The sequence below is a fragment of the Gadus chalcogrammus genome, chromosome 20 (genome assembly GCF_026213295.1).
Source record: "Gadus chalcogrammus isolate NIFS_2021 chromosome 20, NIFS_Gcha_1.0, whole genome shotgun sequence".
Classification (NCBI taxonomy): domain Eukaryota; kingdom Metazoa; phylum Chordata; class Actinopteri; order Gadiformes; family Gadidae; genus Gadus; species Gadus chalcogrammus.
Window position 1 is genome coordinate 8,518,494 of NC_079431.1, and position 15,589 is coordinate 8,534,082.

Here is a 15,589-nt window from a genome sequence, read left to right on the forward strand (position 1 = left end):
ACATTTCGTCATACAATTTGAGCTTTTACATTGAAGTCCAAAATAATGAAACGGAAGTATATCATCTACAACTTTTGTTTATCAAGACCGTTTCACCATACACGGAAGTGTGAAGCCCCCAGGAACAGTGCATACTTCCGCAATCCACCAGTGCTCAGCGGCCAAACCTGGGCTGTGTCCCAATTCCTAGGACGCATCCTTCGAAGGACGCGGTCTACGAAGGATGCGTCCTATGAATTGGGACACAGCCCTGGTATTGCAGTCGTTTTAGCGGGCTGTGGACGGGTCCCTCAATTCAAGGGGCCCAGAAGTAGATATCCTCGTTCACTCCAATACAAGTTGGGAAGCAGGAATGTGTCTCCGCAAAAAATGACTTGATTTCAATCAAAGGCTCATAATTATCTTTATATCATGTACTAAACAAATGTAAATTTTCTCTTTTCCAAACGCCACCTCAAGCGTTTTATTAGCCGTTTTCTGTAATTATTTTTTGCTGGAGGAGGGGTGGGCAGCTGAAAGGAGTCGTAGTGACACAAATGTTGTTTCGGCCTGGCATCCGAGAGGGCCTAGTTCACTGCTCCGTTAACTTATCGTGACCGAGTTTTTTTTTTTTCCTATAATAGGTCCCTGGATTCAATACATTTCAAGAAAGCTAACAGCAGTCAAGATTAAACAAAAGAAGGACACAAATCTGATTGTTTGAAGTGCCACATGTTGAAAATAAACTAAACCAATTTAGAACATGAAATTATAACATTGAGCATATGAACACACACTTTACTTATATATAAAGTGATCTGATAGGAACAGGTTTTCAAACGATCTGATTGGCTGGAGTTTTTGAAACTTGGCAGCCCTGCACTGATATAGTGCAAAGATTACGGTAAATGTAGATGTAATTTCAACTATCAATTGGGTTATATAAAAGATATATAAAAACTTAAATGACGAAGCAATACCTGAAAAAAATATTACCCCTTGATCGTTTTACCTATCCAAAATCTGCAAAGAGAAGAGCTTGACAATGGTCGATTTGAAGGTAATTTGAGTAATATTTCGTATAAACTAGGTATCTCTGGGCATAGACAAAGACGTCAAATAAAGAACACATAGGCCTACAATTGTTTGAGATAGACACACAAAAAAATTCCCGCGTTATTTTGTAATATGATTAACTTGTTACTACACGTATCCTTCTAAAATATATGCGGTTGAGTGCAATTCAATACAATAAAGAATGTATTTGTTAGCCCTTCACAGGTACAGAAGGAGTGCAGCTTTGTCAAGAAGCCTTGAAGCTGATGAGGTAATCAGGGTATGCCCCTGCATCGCTGAACACCACATAAACGGTGGGGTTCTGGACGTTATTTACTGCACAGTCGTGGAGGCCGCAGAGGGGATTACTGGGGTCCAGGGGGGCCGGCTCCACCATGTCAGGAATCCCCTGGCAGGGCTTCCCCACCAGCACCCGAGCCTGGTACATGTACTTCAGCCCCTGGGCGTCCGGGTAAGAGTATTTGTAGTTGCATGAGAACCAGGAGTGCTTGGCAAAATAGGTTCCGTTGCCGTACAGAGTGCCTGTGTACAAATGCAAAGAAATTATAGCATACATGAAAGACACAGGAAAAAAGATTAAATATGAAATAGAAGTATTAACACTTGTGTGAGTGTGTATGTGTGTGCAGATGCATCTCTAACCATTTTTTCCACAGAAGCTTCTGTTGAAGCCATTGCTGTTGACCTTTTGGCAGATCTTAGCTGTTGTGCCGTGGTAAAGGTCCATCTCATTCATGTTCTGGGGATATTTCTTGTCAAGCATCTGTTTTTTCACAGCGTATCTCTGCCATTGGTCTTTGCTCTGAATCCTCTGGATCTGTATTATAATTGTTAATTGTTGTATTATTAGTCACACGAGAGAAGGTCCATATGAATAATACATACAAGCTAAATATATATCTCTCCAACTTTCAATGTATTGCTTTGCACAACAGTTTTTCTATCTACCTATTTATCTGAAATGCTCCCTCCTTACCTTGACCACTGTAAATGTTGCAGAGGTGGCACTATTGGGATTTTTGGATGTTTCCAGGAAATTAGCTTGAACCCGTTTGTACTGTTCAGAGGTTGGAGACAGATCCACTATGTCCAGAGTCTTGTCATCCATCCTGTCCCAATTTGTTGGTGGCTCTATGACAGCTAAGATATGAGACATTCAAGACATATGTTGATGCTTTTTTTTCTGATTATTTCATTTCTAGCTCCGGTATACCCTAAATTAATATATAATAGAAATACACATTTGGAATGTAAATGAATGTTTTTGTCACCAAGCACAACCTCTTCAGGGGTCAGCTACTTCATGCAGAAAAAATATTTTGGCTGAGTAGTTAATAAGTACTGAGTAAGTACTCAGCCTAAGTAAGATGTCTCAGCAGATGACAGCAATGCAAACATTGTGTGTGATAAGTCAGGGAAGTAAGTTGGGTGCGACTTATTTTCATCCTAGTTTATTTTATTTTCCTGCTGAATACAAACTTGTTATGTACTCAATGTGCTGTTGTTTGGTCACTGACGGATGGTGTCATTAATTAGGTAATTAATGCAACCAACCGTCAGTGACCAAACAACAGCACATTGAGTACATAACAAATTTGTATTCAGCAGGAAAATAAAATAAACGTATTTCAAAGTATGCCGCCTGCTTTAGCCCCTCACAAAAGCGTATTATAAGGGACTGTACCTATTTCAGAACCAGCCTTCAGGGTCCTCTTTATTCTAGCGATGGTTCCATTCCTGTCGGTCCGCTCCATCTTGTCCAGGTTCACAGTGTAGGTCTGGTTCTGCAGGGTGTAGCTGATGCGCTGCTCTTTCTTATGCAGGGCGTGCTCAAGATCTAAACTGACAGACGGGTCCAGTTCTGCCCAGGCCTCCCTGTCGCAGACCTCCCAGCGCACCGTCTTCCACTGCCTCTTCTCTTCTTCCTGCCGAGTCGCACGCTCCTTGGCCTTTTGCAGATCCTTCTCGATCTGGAGAACCATGGTCAGGACGTCGGCCTCCTTCCCAGACACGGTGGCCTTGTCCAGGGCCGACACACTGACGCACACCTGGAGGCTCCGGCTGAGAGCCACGATGGCCTGTTTCTCTGAGGGGAGGAGGAGGGCCAGGTAGGGGGAGCTGATCTGGAGCAGCTTCCACTCTTTCGTCACCAGGTCATCCACAAGTTTTTTGACGTTTGCCAGGGCACTCGAACAGCAGCCAAGAACCTCAACCTCCACTTTAGGGAAGGACACATCCCTGCAAGCACTTGCCAGACATACCTGGGAGGCACTTATTTTTACTGTAATGACAAAAAGGTATATTTATTACTTTGTTGGATCTTACTTACAAATTAATCAAGTAAATTACAAACCGATATAGGTTATAATGCAAGGGTATAGAATGATATGAGGTAGAACAATAGACCATTAACATACGTGATTCAGAGCAAATCTTGGCGATTTTGATATTCAATGTGTCTAGTATATTATAGACACAGTGTCTATTATAGTGCAGAAAGATACAGCAGAAACTTTAACCCCCACTGTCACTTTTTTGACTGCTTGTGTCACTTTCTTACATTTCATCAAGCTCTTCAGAAAGTCCTGGAACATGTCGGTTTGGAAAATCACAATATGGACATCCATAATGGACGATGTTTTGGTACTTTTTATGTGTTCTTCTACTGCAGTGACCATTGCATTTCCAACATCCACTGCATGCAGCTTTCCAGCACCTGGGAAAAAGTTAGTAATCAGAAATCCTCTTGAAAAGCCATATATTAAATTGACTGTTCCATTTACATCAATATTTGGTACTACCAAAAGAGCAATAGAATGCTAATATTCATGAACAACAAGAACTTTTCTTACGGCCACTCACCAACAACCCGGCCCACAACATAGTCTGATTCTGATTATACCACATTGTATTAGTATCTTTGGTCATCATCACAAACTTTTTATTAGTCACTAAATGACGAATGGAATTGTCGATTTATGAAGCCCACTTTTTTATTGCAAAGATGCATTGGTGGGAAGAGCAATAGTGGCATTATGTCAGCCTACCTGTGCTGAGTGCAGGAAAGGAAACCGACCGGATTTTAAGGTCCTCGCAGATCTTGAAGACCTTGAGCATTGAGCTGATGATGCCTTTCTCCTTGGTCTGGCCCACCATGTGAATGATGTATTTTACCTTAAGGTTGCCAGGTTTGGTGATGACCACACCATCACCAGGTTGATTTCCTTTAAATCAGAGTGGAAAAACAATTGCATATCCAAAAGTCCACCTTTGGATATTCAAAGAGAAATGAAAAGGTCTAAATTTAAAATAAGTCCCTTTAAAGGCTGGAACAATTTAACCAAAATATATAAATATCTTTTAAATTTCACGTACCTAATTTGGTGCATTCATCCACCACTGCTTGTCCAGCTGCGGTGAGAATAGCACCTGACACACCTGTAAAGAAAAAGTTAACTGTAATTTAATGACGAAGCAATACTGGAAAAAAATGCCTCCTTTGATGTCCTGGGGGTATGGAATTGTTGACAAGAGATGAATGAACAATTTTTTTGTACTACATTTGAAAAATAATAGCAACAATAGCCTCAGATGTTAAATTGGGCTAACCTAAAGCTTATTTAATTTGGTAAGATACAATATATATTTGGGCCAACGTTTCTGCCATTGAATTGCTTACCTGAAAAGAGATTCAGGCTGGTGTTGGTGGTACTGACGATAGCATCCGTTTTTTCCTTTGTTATGTCACCACACAACAGTTTCACTTTCACCGGCCCGATTTCAGCAGTGGTTGCTACGAGTGATGGAAAGACCACAAGTCAGCAGAAGTAAGAACATTTGTAACCATGCAAATACTGCATACATGGTTACTATAACATACATGTTTGAATTTGTGATTTCAAATGTTGTATTTAACAACAAAAAGTATAATAACCATGTTTGACCTGAGTAAACTTCCTCACAGGAAGAGGCATTACTGCTGTCGTCATCATCAGCCATATCCTTATCAATAAACAAGGTTGGACAATAAAAATCAAATAATGCTGATGACAATGAACTACTCACATTATTCTGATTTTTCCTGTTGACAAAGGCTGCTCATGGTATTGAAAATAGAATGTGCAATTAACTTACTTGTGTCATCCTTTTCCAGGAATGAAGGACCTGCTGACCCTCTTGTAACGCCTTGACCTGGTCAACCACTAGAAAGATCTGCTTCAGAGCACTGAATTTACGCTTTGAAAAATGGGCTTTAATGCCTAACAGCAGGGCAGTAACAGATTCTGGGAACTTCATTCCACCACCGCCTGCAACAAAAGAAGCCAAGCTTGTTTACTATTTTATTTTACTTTACTTCAATTAGATTAGGGCTAGATTCAAATTCTCCGATAAAAATTCGTAAAAAGAAAATCGTATTTAAATTGGATATTGACTGCCTTTTTGGACATGTTGGATATTTTTAATAATTCACCAGGTTTGAGGGTTCCTTGTACAATTTACTGTATAGTTTAGCGAATATCAATATTGAATATGATGAAATTGAATTGGAAATCTATTAGAAGGATCTCTTTGGTATATCAGTGACGATACCCAGCCTGAAACTTGCATCAAGCCATGAAGATCCGCTGTAAGCATTACCAGTTCCAATGGCAGGAAATGACACAGAGGTGATCCATCTATCCTCGCAGTGCTCCAGCACATTCTTCACACGCTCAACAGCCTGCTCCAAACTTTTCGGGCCTACTATGTGGATGATGAAGTCACACTGCAGGCTTCCTCCGCTGGTCACTGCTGCATTGTTGCCCCTCAGTGGTCCTTGGGCCAGAAAAAGTAGTCTGACACAATCACTAGGACAATTGGAGTGCAGTAAAAAAAATTCTGCCCCTAACATAAATACATAAACTAGATATGTCAACGTTTGTGCATTTTCTGAAGAAAATACGTGCGGCTGTGCAAATCGCAATATTCTGTGGGCACGCTGACATGGTAATGCCATCGAATGAGCTAGCGTGCTGAGTTTCAAGTCCCTGGGTTGCTGACAATGGGGCTGATCTTTTTTGGGGGGTTTACGAGTTATGATGCCCCCTGTTGCCGAAGCGGTATGTAACCAACATTAAAGTGATACAGTAATAATAAACTATTCAAAAATAATTAACTTTAAAACTATCTGTTTCAATGAGTTTCTGCAGAGAAAGGGATTGTACTCCCGAAGCTGAGCTTCCGGGCTGCCGCCCATCTGCTCGTTTGGTAACTGTAGGCAGGGTACTCACAGGAACGCATATCTTACTAAAGAAATCATGTACAGACTTTTGACAAAGTTTGTATGCGTGTGGGAGCAACAGAGACAAAAAAAAAAAACACAATTCCAGGAAAAGTGTTGTTTACATAATATGTCCCCTTTAATACAGTCATCTAATGGGAATAATTAAAATCGACCTGACCCTTTAAGAAACTCGCTGCTGCGTCAGTGCAAAGCGTAAGGTCAACCAGAGTTTACAAAGAGACTGCCAAATTGAAAAACAAGAGACGAGACGAGCGACACTGAATAAGTAAACTGAGATATAAACCGATAAAATTAAGCTAAAGAAGCACGAAAAATCTACCCAGTCAGGATCTGTGAGAATTTATAACCTAAAACCACAGCGGTTTTGGTGAGTTTAAATCAAATTTATGTTGAACTATTGCTGTATATTTTACTGTCATTTAATAAATGGTTGTGCAGCTAATATGGTTTGAGATGTGTAAAAGGTTTAATGTGAATGCACTTTATGTTAGTAGAAAATAGTACCAGAGTTTTATTTTCCTGTTAAAGACGGGGTGGTGAAAAAAGAACGGCGCCAAACTTCTTTATTTCTTATTATATATTAATTTCCATTTTATGTGTATGCTAAAAAGGGGCAGATACTTACGAATTTTGGAACACTCAACTTCAACTGCAGATCCAGCAGCATTTAAAATGGCCCCAGACACACCTTTTTAAGCACATTAGAATCACATTTAGATCACTCAGAGATTTGGTTTATGAGTTTGCATTACTGGGAAGACACCATTCAGTTCTCACACCACACAATAAAAATAATAATGAACTTGTGACAAACCATTTTTTAAGTTAACATCCTCGTTTGTACTGTTGACAATGGCTTTCACAGTTTCTGCAGTTATGTTTCCTTTCTTTAGTTCAATCAAGGCATCCTTAATCTTAACTAGAGTCAAAGATAGAAAAAAGTGAGAGATATTAGCATCACACGTAACCAATATGATGCAAACCAACGTGAGCACGTTCATTTGAAGCTGATTCTAGTAACCGTAATTATGGCAATATTGCAAGTAATTGTTCACATCTATGTGTGATAATCTAATATATAATACATGGGAATTAAAAGAAGAAAAACAAACCTTGATTCAGCGGTAAGTCATGTGTGATTACTGGAACAGCAGTCATCTATCAAAACAATAATATACAGCAAATACCTTCATTAAAACTAAGGTCTATCAAATCAATTACGAAGGACAAGTGAATCAATGAACTACCAAAATGACTAAATTACTTAAAACCATCTTTAATTAGTCTTACTTGTGTGCCAGCCCTGAGGCTTTTACTTTGTCTCGGCTTGTTGAAATACTTTTTGATGCCGTCATAATTCCTGTCTTCAAAGGCCACAACAAAGATTGTTTTAAGGCTGGAGAAGGGAGTGCATAATATATGCACTTTCACACCCTGTAGCACTGCCTTGGCAAAATCCTCAGGGAGACAGCCATCGATACCTATAAAAGATATTCATGGCATTCAGTTCAATACACTGGTTCCTTTCGAAGGGCGGATATCTGGATGCTGTTGTAGAATGGAGAAAGATGCTTAACATAAACATTTTATTTTACCTGTGCCAATGGTAGGAATGGACACGGTGGCAGCTTGCTTGCTTTCACACAGATGAAGGACCTTCAGTATAAATGCACTGATCTTTACAGGTCCAGGAATATGAGCGATATGTTTACAGTTCAGATTCCCACCACCCGTGAGCACAACATCGCCAAAAGCCTGTGGACCTATGAAATCCAGATGTTCAGAAAGGTTATGTTGAATTTGTGTTTTCAAGTATCAGATGCACGTGTTTAAAAATGTTGTTCTAGGATTTGTAGAGACGATAAATCATCATAATGTATGGAGCTCAATGTCGTATTAGAAATGGACATTACCGTGTTTCTTGCATTCATCCACGACTGATTTTCCAGCTGCATTAAGGATGTCCCCAGACACACCTGAAAAGCACAGCATGAAAGATGAAATCTACACTTGATGTGACTATAGGCTGAAGAAACTTTTAAACATTGATAAGAAAAGAACTGAAGAACTACCAGTGTTCAGATCGAGATTCTGGTTGCTTGAATTCACGATGACATCTACATTTTCCTTAGTGATGTCTGCCCTCTTCAAGATCACAGAGACTCTTCCAATCACTGGCATGATACAAATGAAAACATTTACAAAATAAATCTCAGAGTGGTCATTAGTTCTTGAGCATTGCTCCTTTCTAATGTAGATAAAACATATTACCTATAGTGTTTGACACTTGTAGAGATGGAAGGGGTACAGTTTGGGAGGCACCTGGTGCGGAAGGAATGAGTGGTATCTTGGTTTTGGTGGGATCTGTTGGATGGTAACCCTGTGCCACAAGGTAAGATGCAGTTGGAAAAAGTGTCACTTGATAACATCAACTATTTAAATAATGAACATTGGACTTTTAAAAATTCACGTTAACAATTTGTGAACATACAGCTTGTGCAATTATTTTTTTAATGAACAAACCTACCAAGATTGTAAGGGCAGATTTAAATTCTTCAACTGTTTTGGGATCAGACTCAGTCAGATGAATGGTCGTCATTGATCCACAACCCAAACTAATGAAGCTACTTATCCCCTTCATTATTGCTTCACAGCTGTCTTTTACAGGAAACCCAAAAGTTCCACATCCTAGTGCTGGCATCCCCAAGGAGACACACTGGTTCTCGGCACCCTTCAAAAGACTTTGCAAGACTGCTGTCACAAGATATGTGGAGTTCAGATCTGAATAGTTTTTTCCCCAAACTGGGATTGCTGCATATATGAGCTTTTTGGATTTTAGAGTGCCCGCGTTGGTCATGATCACATCTCCGGCCAGAAGACTCTGCTTCGCCTTCTCAAGTGCGTCAACATCCTTTTTAATCTCGGGTCCTCCATTTTCTAGGAATTGCTGTGCAACAGGATTGTTGAAGGACATGTTGACCAGTGGACAAATCAAAACGTCTGAAGTCTGTTTGGCAACATTACCCTGAGAAAGTGTCAATGTCACACCGCCCTTAAGATCATAGCTGATATTTTGTTCTGATAGTTCGAGATTGCAGCCCAAGCCTTTTGCCTGCATTTTGAGTAACAATTTATTATTCTTCAGGATCTTTGCCTCACCAGCTTTGGAGTACATGCAATTTCTAGTTTCTACTGTTCTTATGTACCTATTCACCACATTTATGGCTTCTTTGATGTGATCACTTGAAGCTGTGACTTTGAAACATGGAGATTGTGGATATCGGCAGGGCAAAATGGTGACCCCCAAGGCTTTGAGCTGAGGATCCGCTGAGAGTTTCATGAAAGACTCAACAAATTCAACCTCTTGACAAGTTTTCAGAGGGACGTCTTCTGTCACTACTTTCTTGTTCTTCTTTCTTCTTTCTTGAAGAAATCCCTTCACCTGGGCAATGACATTGTCGACCACAGAACGGAATCCACAAAGGTCCATTTTGTCTCCTGAAAATTCGATGAGAACATTTCGAAAGTTGACCTTTTTTAGTTCTGCATGAAAGGTTTTCCATTGCCCACCAAAGGTTTCCTTATTGTACTCCCCGGAAATGGAAAGAGATGCTTGCTTGATTACCTCCTTGAGTTTATATTCAGCTCTGTCAATGTCGCCCTTCTTAGCGAGAACTGTGACAGAATCTTTGCCACAGATCAGTACGGCCACAATGTTGTCCTGATAAAAGTTATAATATTGGAAATTACATAAATCAAGGGGCTGCAAAAACCTTGTAAGGTGATAGGAAGAATCAAGCTTTTTGAAAGTCAACATTTCTTGGATTTGATAGATTAGGAGTTCTGCTGTTTGCACCTTTTCAAGGAACACCTCGAGATCTATGGTGCTTTTCACTACTTGCCGCTCATCTTTGGCCTTTTCCATCTTGCTCATGATCTTGAGCAAGGCAAGTGTCTCCCCTTCCACCCGTCTCCTGACAACCACTAACTCTGAGGTGCAGATTTTAAAAGAGATGAGGGCGGTAGCAGCATTGACTTCGGGACAACCACCCTTAACTCTCTGCCAGACCTCAGCCTTCATTGGGATGTGCTCCACAATGTACCTCTCCAAGATGGTCCGAACCTCTATTCGAGCATTAGTCTCCCAAGCGGGGCCATGCCGGAGATGACCCAATAAATTCTTGCTCATTGGCATCTTCAGCTCCAATTGTGGGTGCTTGGAGATAATGTTGAAGGAAACCATTGCATGGACCCTTTGAAGTGCAGATGTGAGCTCTTCTCTGAATATCTCAGTGTGACTGATAAAACTCAGGAGTTCGGGTGGGACTAGAATGGCCATATCAGTTGAGAACTTTGACCGATGGGGTGTTTTCCCTTTCAGAACCCACTGGAAGTCAGGGTAGAAGAGTTGTGCAACAAGCTCTTTTTCCTTCAGAGTGTGTTTGCGTTCAGCCACCCTCTGAGCAACTGTGGAAAAGAAGAGAATCAGAAATTATAAAATTGAAAGACCACCAATTATAACCCTAATGGTCATTCTCGACTATTATGAGGCAGAAAAGTACATTTCCTTTTAACTGTATTTCAAAATTTAGAAATTTCAGTGATATAAGACAGTATTTGCACTGTATTGTAATGATACCCACATTAGCCATAGATTAATATCTTTTTTTATCATAATGACCAGTAATGCAAGCCTTTAAAGTTTTCAGTTTGTTCTCTACGGTGAAGCCTTTGTACCAGAAAGATCTCAAAAGCTCATGTTTCAATTGTTCTACAGAGGTCTGGCCACGCTCACATACCAAATCTTTCTGTGCAGTGCAAATTTGACCAACCAATCACAACCGTTTATCTAACGTGAGGCAGGATAAATACAATGAAGGCCTTAGAGGCATTTCAACAATAGAGATGGCTGCCGCTGATGTAGAACTGTCTGTTGATTCCAGTATGGGGCTTACATTAACCAAACTGGGTTGTATATTTTCATTAGAATAACAGATCAATGCCATTTAAGCTTTTTCCAACATTGCTTTGATTGGTTGAAGGCCTAGCAAATTGCATCCAAAGATATTTTTGTCTGCGCCTGTTGGTGACCATGTGGATAGCAAAAATGGACAGAGAGGTCCAACACCAATTGAAGTTGGCAATGCCACACTGCCTTTGGCTGTCATTTTTGCCCCAGGGATACAAACTCACCATTAACAACCAGTTTGTAACACTAATAATACTTCAAATTCAAAGGCTTTTTTTTGTGGGCAAAAGGCTCAATAACCATTGTTATCTCATTCAGCGATGGATAGGGGCTTAACAGACATTTATTAACAGCAAAATATTCAATATTGTCACTTTAACTATCATTAAACAACCAATTGATTAAACAATGTAACAGAACATAAGTCAAATTTGACCTTACCTTTCCAGTCTTCATAGGTAATTACAATGTTATTGTTTCGGTTGACCCGGACCAAGGACTTAAACATTTCCCCTCCACTCATCATTTCCAACGCGAAATACACTGCAAGGTATCCTTCAGAAAATTGACTAATGTCTCCTTTTACAATAACAGATTTGGTCAGTTCCAAACGACAAGCCTCAATCCTTTTTTCGTTAAACCTCTTGGTTAAAGTTTTCTGCATGAAATGGTGTCCATCTGCAGGCACACACACATTCTTAGGTTAAATAGATACAAAGAAGTTGTGATAATTGTTACCAAATGTACACATATTGGTAAAGACACAAGAAATTTTATAGGAAATGTTCTATACATATTTTACATCAAATCCATGTTGCAAGGGGGGCCAGTGTTGGGCCAGAACGCTTAATGAATCAAAAACTTTATCAAAATCCCTTTTCATCTCAAGTTATTTTGGTTTTCTTTTGAGCATTTTGGGTCTGGTCACTTTGTGTCAACTGGTACCCACCTATGTCCTCTTCAAATGTGACCACGATGCTGTCTCCACCTGCAGCCTCCCAGCTGTGCTCCGCCCCGTGGCTGCAGCTGTGGATGTACACGGAGATGGTGTCGGAGGGGCAGCAGTCGTCAAAGCCGCTGAGGACATACCGTCTGTCCAGCAAGTCTTCCTCCATTCAAATTAGTTGAGAGTTGACATTTTAAGCAGTTCTGCAGAGAGTAAATACATGTATTTTGATTTACATTTTGGGCATTTAGCAGATGATTTTATCAAAAGAGACTTTCAATTAGTCCTCAGAAGGAAGAGACCAAAATATATCGCTCACGGTACAGTAAGGATGTCCATAGAAACAAGTACCAAGCAATTAGAATTGCTACGTTAACCCATTTCCTGTATACAACAAAGATAGCTAGGATAAGACGTTACATGATGCTAGGTACTATTTTAAGTGCCAGGACGTACAACATACAATAGGACTGTGCTTGGACCAAGAGCTGAGCTCTTTCCCTCATGAGGAAGAGCAGGATCCTGCAGATGTTGTAGAGAGCAAATCTGCAGCATCAAGCCACCATGGTGATGTGCTGATGCAGCATAGCTGATTGCCCAGTACCACCACACAAAGGTTCCATACTGTTGTTGATGGTACCACAATGTCCTTGACAACGAACAATAAGTCCATGTGGGGGCAGTCCTTAACTGGCAAAAGGAGGAGCTCAGTCTTGAGGTGCTTCAGGTGATGGGTAGTCGCCCAATTGCTAATGTCTGCCAGACATTCTGAGATGCCTATTTCAATCAGTTTAAGACGTCAGAGAAATAGTTGAGTGTCATCAGCTTAGCAGTGATAGTATTTAAGGAGAACAGAAGGTGTCCCAGTAGTAGGCCTTGAAGGAAATCGGTGTCAATAGTGCAGGGTTTGGACAAGGAGACATTTCATGTGACCTGATTGTTGCTATTCAGCGCATCAGGCCAGCGAAGAGGATACTCTGGTTCAAGGAACAGGTCAAGGAAAATGAGAACGAGCTCTGTTGGCAGGGAGCGCCTCAGTCCCCAAGAGGGGTGCCGTGTCAGTGGAGCTTGCAGTCTTGAAGTTTGACTGATCGAGGAGGTTAAACAGTTTTTATTTTTGGAAATAAGACAGCTGTATAGAGGGAATGTTCCAGAGTTTTAGAAAGGAATTTAAGAAGAAAGCAGGGTCGAGGGTTGATGAGGAGTTGATGAGGGTTGATGAGGAGTGGATGAGGAATGGCAGGATGTCGTTCGGGACAGCCTGGAAAAATTATGAGGGGATCGGGTCAAGGGGCGGGGGGGGGAGTTAAGGATCATGCTTGTCTAGAGTGGAAGGGACGGAGGGAGTCCAAAGGTCAAATTGGTTCCTGGCCCCGTTGGTGGGAGGAAAAGAGGAAAAAGTGTTAGGTCAAAGGTAGTGACGTTATGAAGTCACCCAGGACAATGAGCAGCTGTGGAGGGCATCCATCTCATCGAATAAGTCACGGAAGAGACCTAGTGGATGATGGATCACCGCAATGTAGAGCTTGATAGAAAGAGTGAAGGGGACTGTGTGGACTGGCAGTGTCCTTTGTGGGGATCCAAGTCGCTGTAAGGGCCAGGAAGTGGAGAGTCAGGAGGGAGGTGATGGCTGAGATGGAGTCTGCCTTCTTGACAGCTCCAGAGTCCCCCCCGCCCCATCCCGTCAAGGTCAGTGTAGGTAGAGATCGTTGGGTAGCGCAGGTTGGGTGGGTTGCGGCGCCGAGCAGAGGGTCCTAGGTAGCGTCTTCTCCGGTAAAATATCCTGACGAGGATGGAGGTAAGGCATATAGCTACGATTGGGTGGGAGGAGAAGTAGTTGCTGGTCTTCCTCGAGGGACTGCTGCAGAGAGACTCCCTATGTCTTTCTTCGACTGGTTCTTTGCTTGGCTGGCACTATGAATAACCGTAAGAATGCCCTTGTTTTGGCTATATCGCATGTCCCTAATAATTGGCGTTGCAGCTCATTTAGCTCTACCATTGGAGACATCACCCTTGCCAGTAAGGGGTTAATTCTACAGTGTGACGCATCTTTCCATGTATGGACCTAACCTGTTGATTCCCCAGAAATCCCCAGAGATTCCCCTGGATAAAGGAACCACGGAAGCGCAACGCAAGGGCGCACGACAGAGACTAATTCTGCCTTTGTTCCAAATCCCCCTTCCACTTGCAATTTACAATTGTAAAATAAAGGGCAATAATATTACCTTCATGCACCAAGAAAACTCCTCTCATTGGAAGCTTTCCCTGTATCTTACAAAGTGCTCACACCCAGCTCAGGCAGGTTCGGATCCACCCTACATTCTAGTCTATTGTCAACACCTGGTTACCGTAACTGGCTGATTGCCAACTATCTAAGAACAGAGTTAGAATTAGCTCTTAAAACTAAATTGCTAAACACACGATTTTAATTTAGTTTCTATACTCACCAGCAGCAAGATAACATGCAGCTCCTTCTTCAAAACAAAAATGTAACCAACTCACCAGCTTCCTGGTTCTTCTTTATAAGCGGCCGTAACTCCATCCTACAATTATGTCAAATGTCAACTGGTAAACGAAACTGGCAGATTGCCCACATACTAAGAACAGAGAGGTAGTATCAGCTCTACCAACTTAAATGCTAAAAACACGAGTTTGAGTTTGTTTCTATACCCACCAGCAGCAAGATAATATGCGGCTCCTTTTTTTTCAATACAAAAATGTAACTTACTTACAAGCTTCCTGGTTCTTCTTCAGGCAGCCTTAGCTCTGCCCTAGAATCAAGTCTATTGTCCACACGTGGTGATGTTGTTGATAAAAATCCACAATCTAATGCTAACAAAAAACGAGAGGTCGAGAAGGATTAGGTTTGAAAGATTAAGGCTTTATTACAACTTGCATAGAGTCTAGAGCTGTCAGTTAAACGCGCTATTAACGGCGTTAACGCAAACCAATTTTAACGGCGTTAATTTTTTTAACGCGCGATTAACGCAAATTATAATTTTTTTACAAATATTTATTTATTTTTTGGCCTCAAAACAAAGAAGCAGTAGCCTGACTGCTATGTTCAAGGCATATCTTTGTATGTTCATCGTTAAATTGCATTATAGGCTTTTTTTTTGTACCGTCCTGTTTTGATCAGTATATGCCAATGTTGTTATCAATAAAAAAACATTTGCACAAGGCAAGCCGATGCACTTCTCCATGTTGATAAGAGCATGAAAATTAGAAAAATTAATGGGACAAAGACTTCAAGGGATATTTAGCATAGGGAAAAAAAAACGATTAATCGCGATTAATCGTGAGTTAACTATGGCATTAATGCGATTAATGGTGA

The 15,589-nt window shown here is 41.0% G+C and overlaps 1 protein-coding gene across 2 annotated transcripts; it reads right to left on the bottom strand.

Annotated features, from left to right (window-relative positions):
• Positions 1-280: 280 nt before the first annotated feature.
• On the bottom strand, positions 281-15,578 carry LOC130373387 (protein mono-ADP-ribosyltransferase PARP14-like). 2 transcript variants are annotated; one of them, XM_056579846.1, is made up of 23 exons: positions 14,930-15,578; positions 12,259-12,458; positions 11,751-11,987; positions 8,868-10,807; positions 8,612-8,720; positions 8,413-8,514; positions 8,254-8,316; positions 7,936-8,103; positions 7,631-7,821; positions 7,453-7,498; positions 7,155-7,259; positions 6,966-7,028; positions 5,695-5,871; positions 5,191-5,363; positions 5,001-5,058; positions 4,736-4,849; positions 4,432-4,494; positions 4,104-4,280; positions 3,617-3,772; positions 2,741-3,337; positions 2,033-2,196; positions 1,699-1,873; positions 281-1,578 (listed from the first exon to the last, which is right to left on the bottom strand). In XM_056579846.1, exons 2-23 carry the CDS (start codon positions 12,422-12,424, stop codon positions 1,283-1,285), a joined length of 5,340 nt encoding a protein of 1,779 aa, XP_056435821.1. In that variant the 5' UTR covers positions 12,425-12,458; positions 14,930-15,578; the 3' UTR covers positions 281-1,282. The 2 variants fall into 2 exon arrangements, with proteins under 2 accessions (XP_056435821.1, XP_056435820.1); XM_056579845.1 differs by having other exon boundaries at positions 14,703-15,578.
• Between the last annotated feature and the right edge of the window lie 11 nt (positions 15,579-15,589).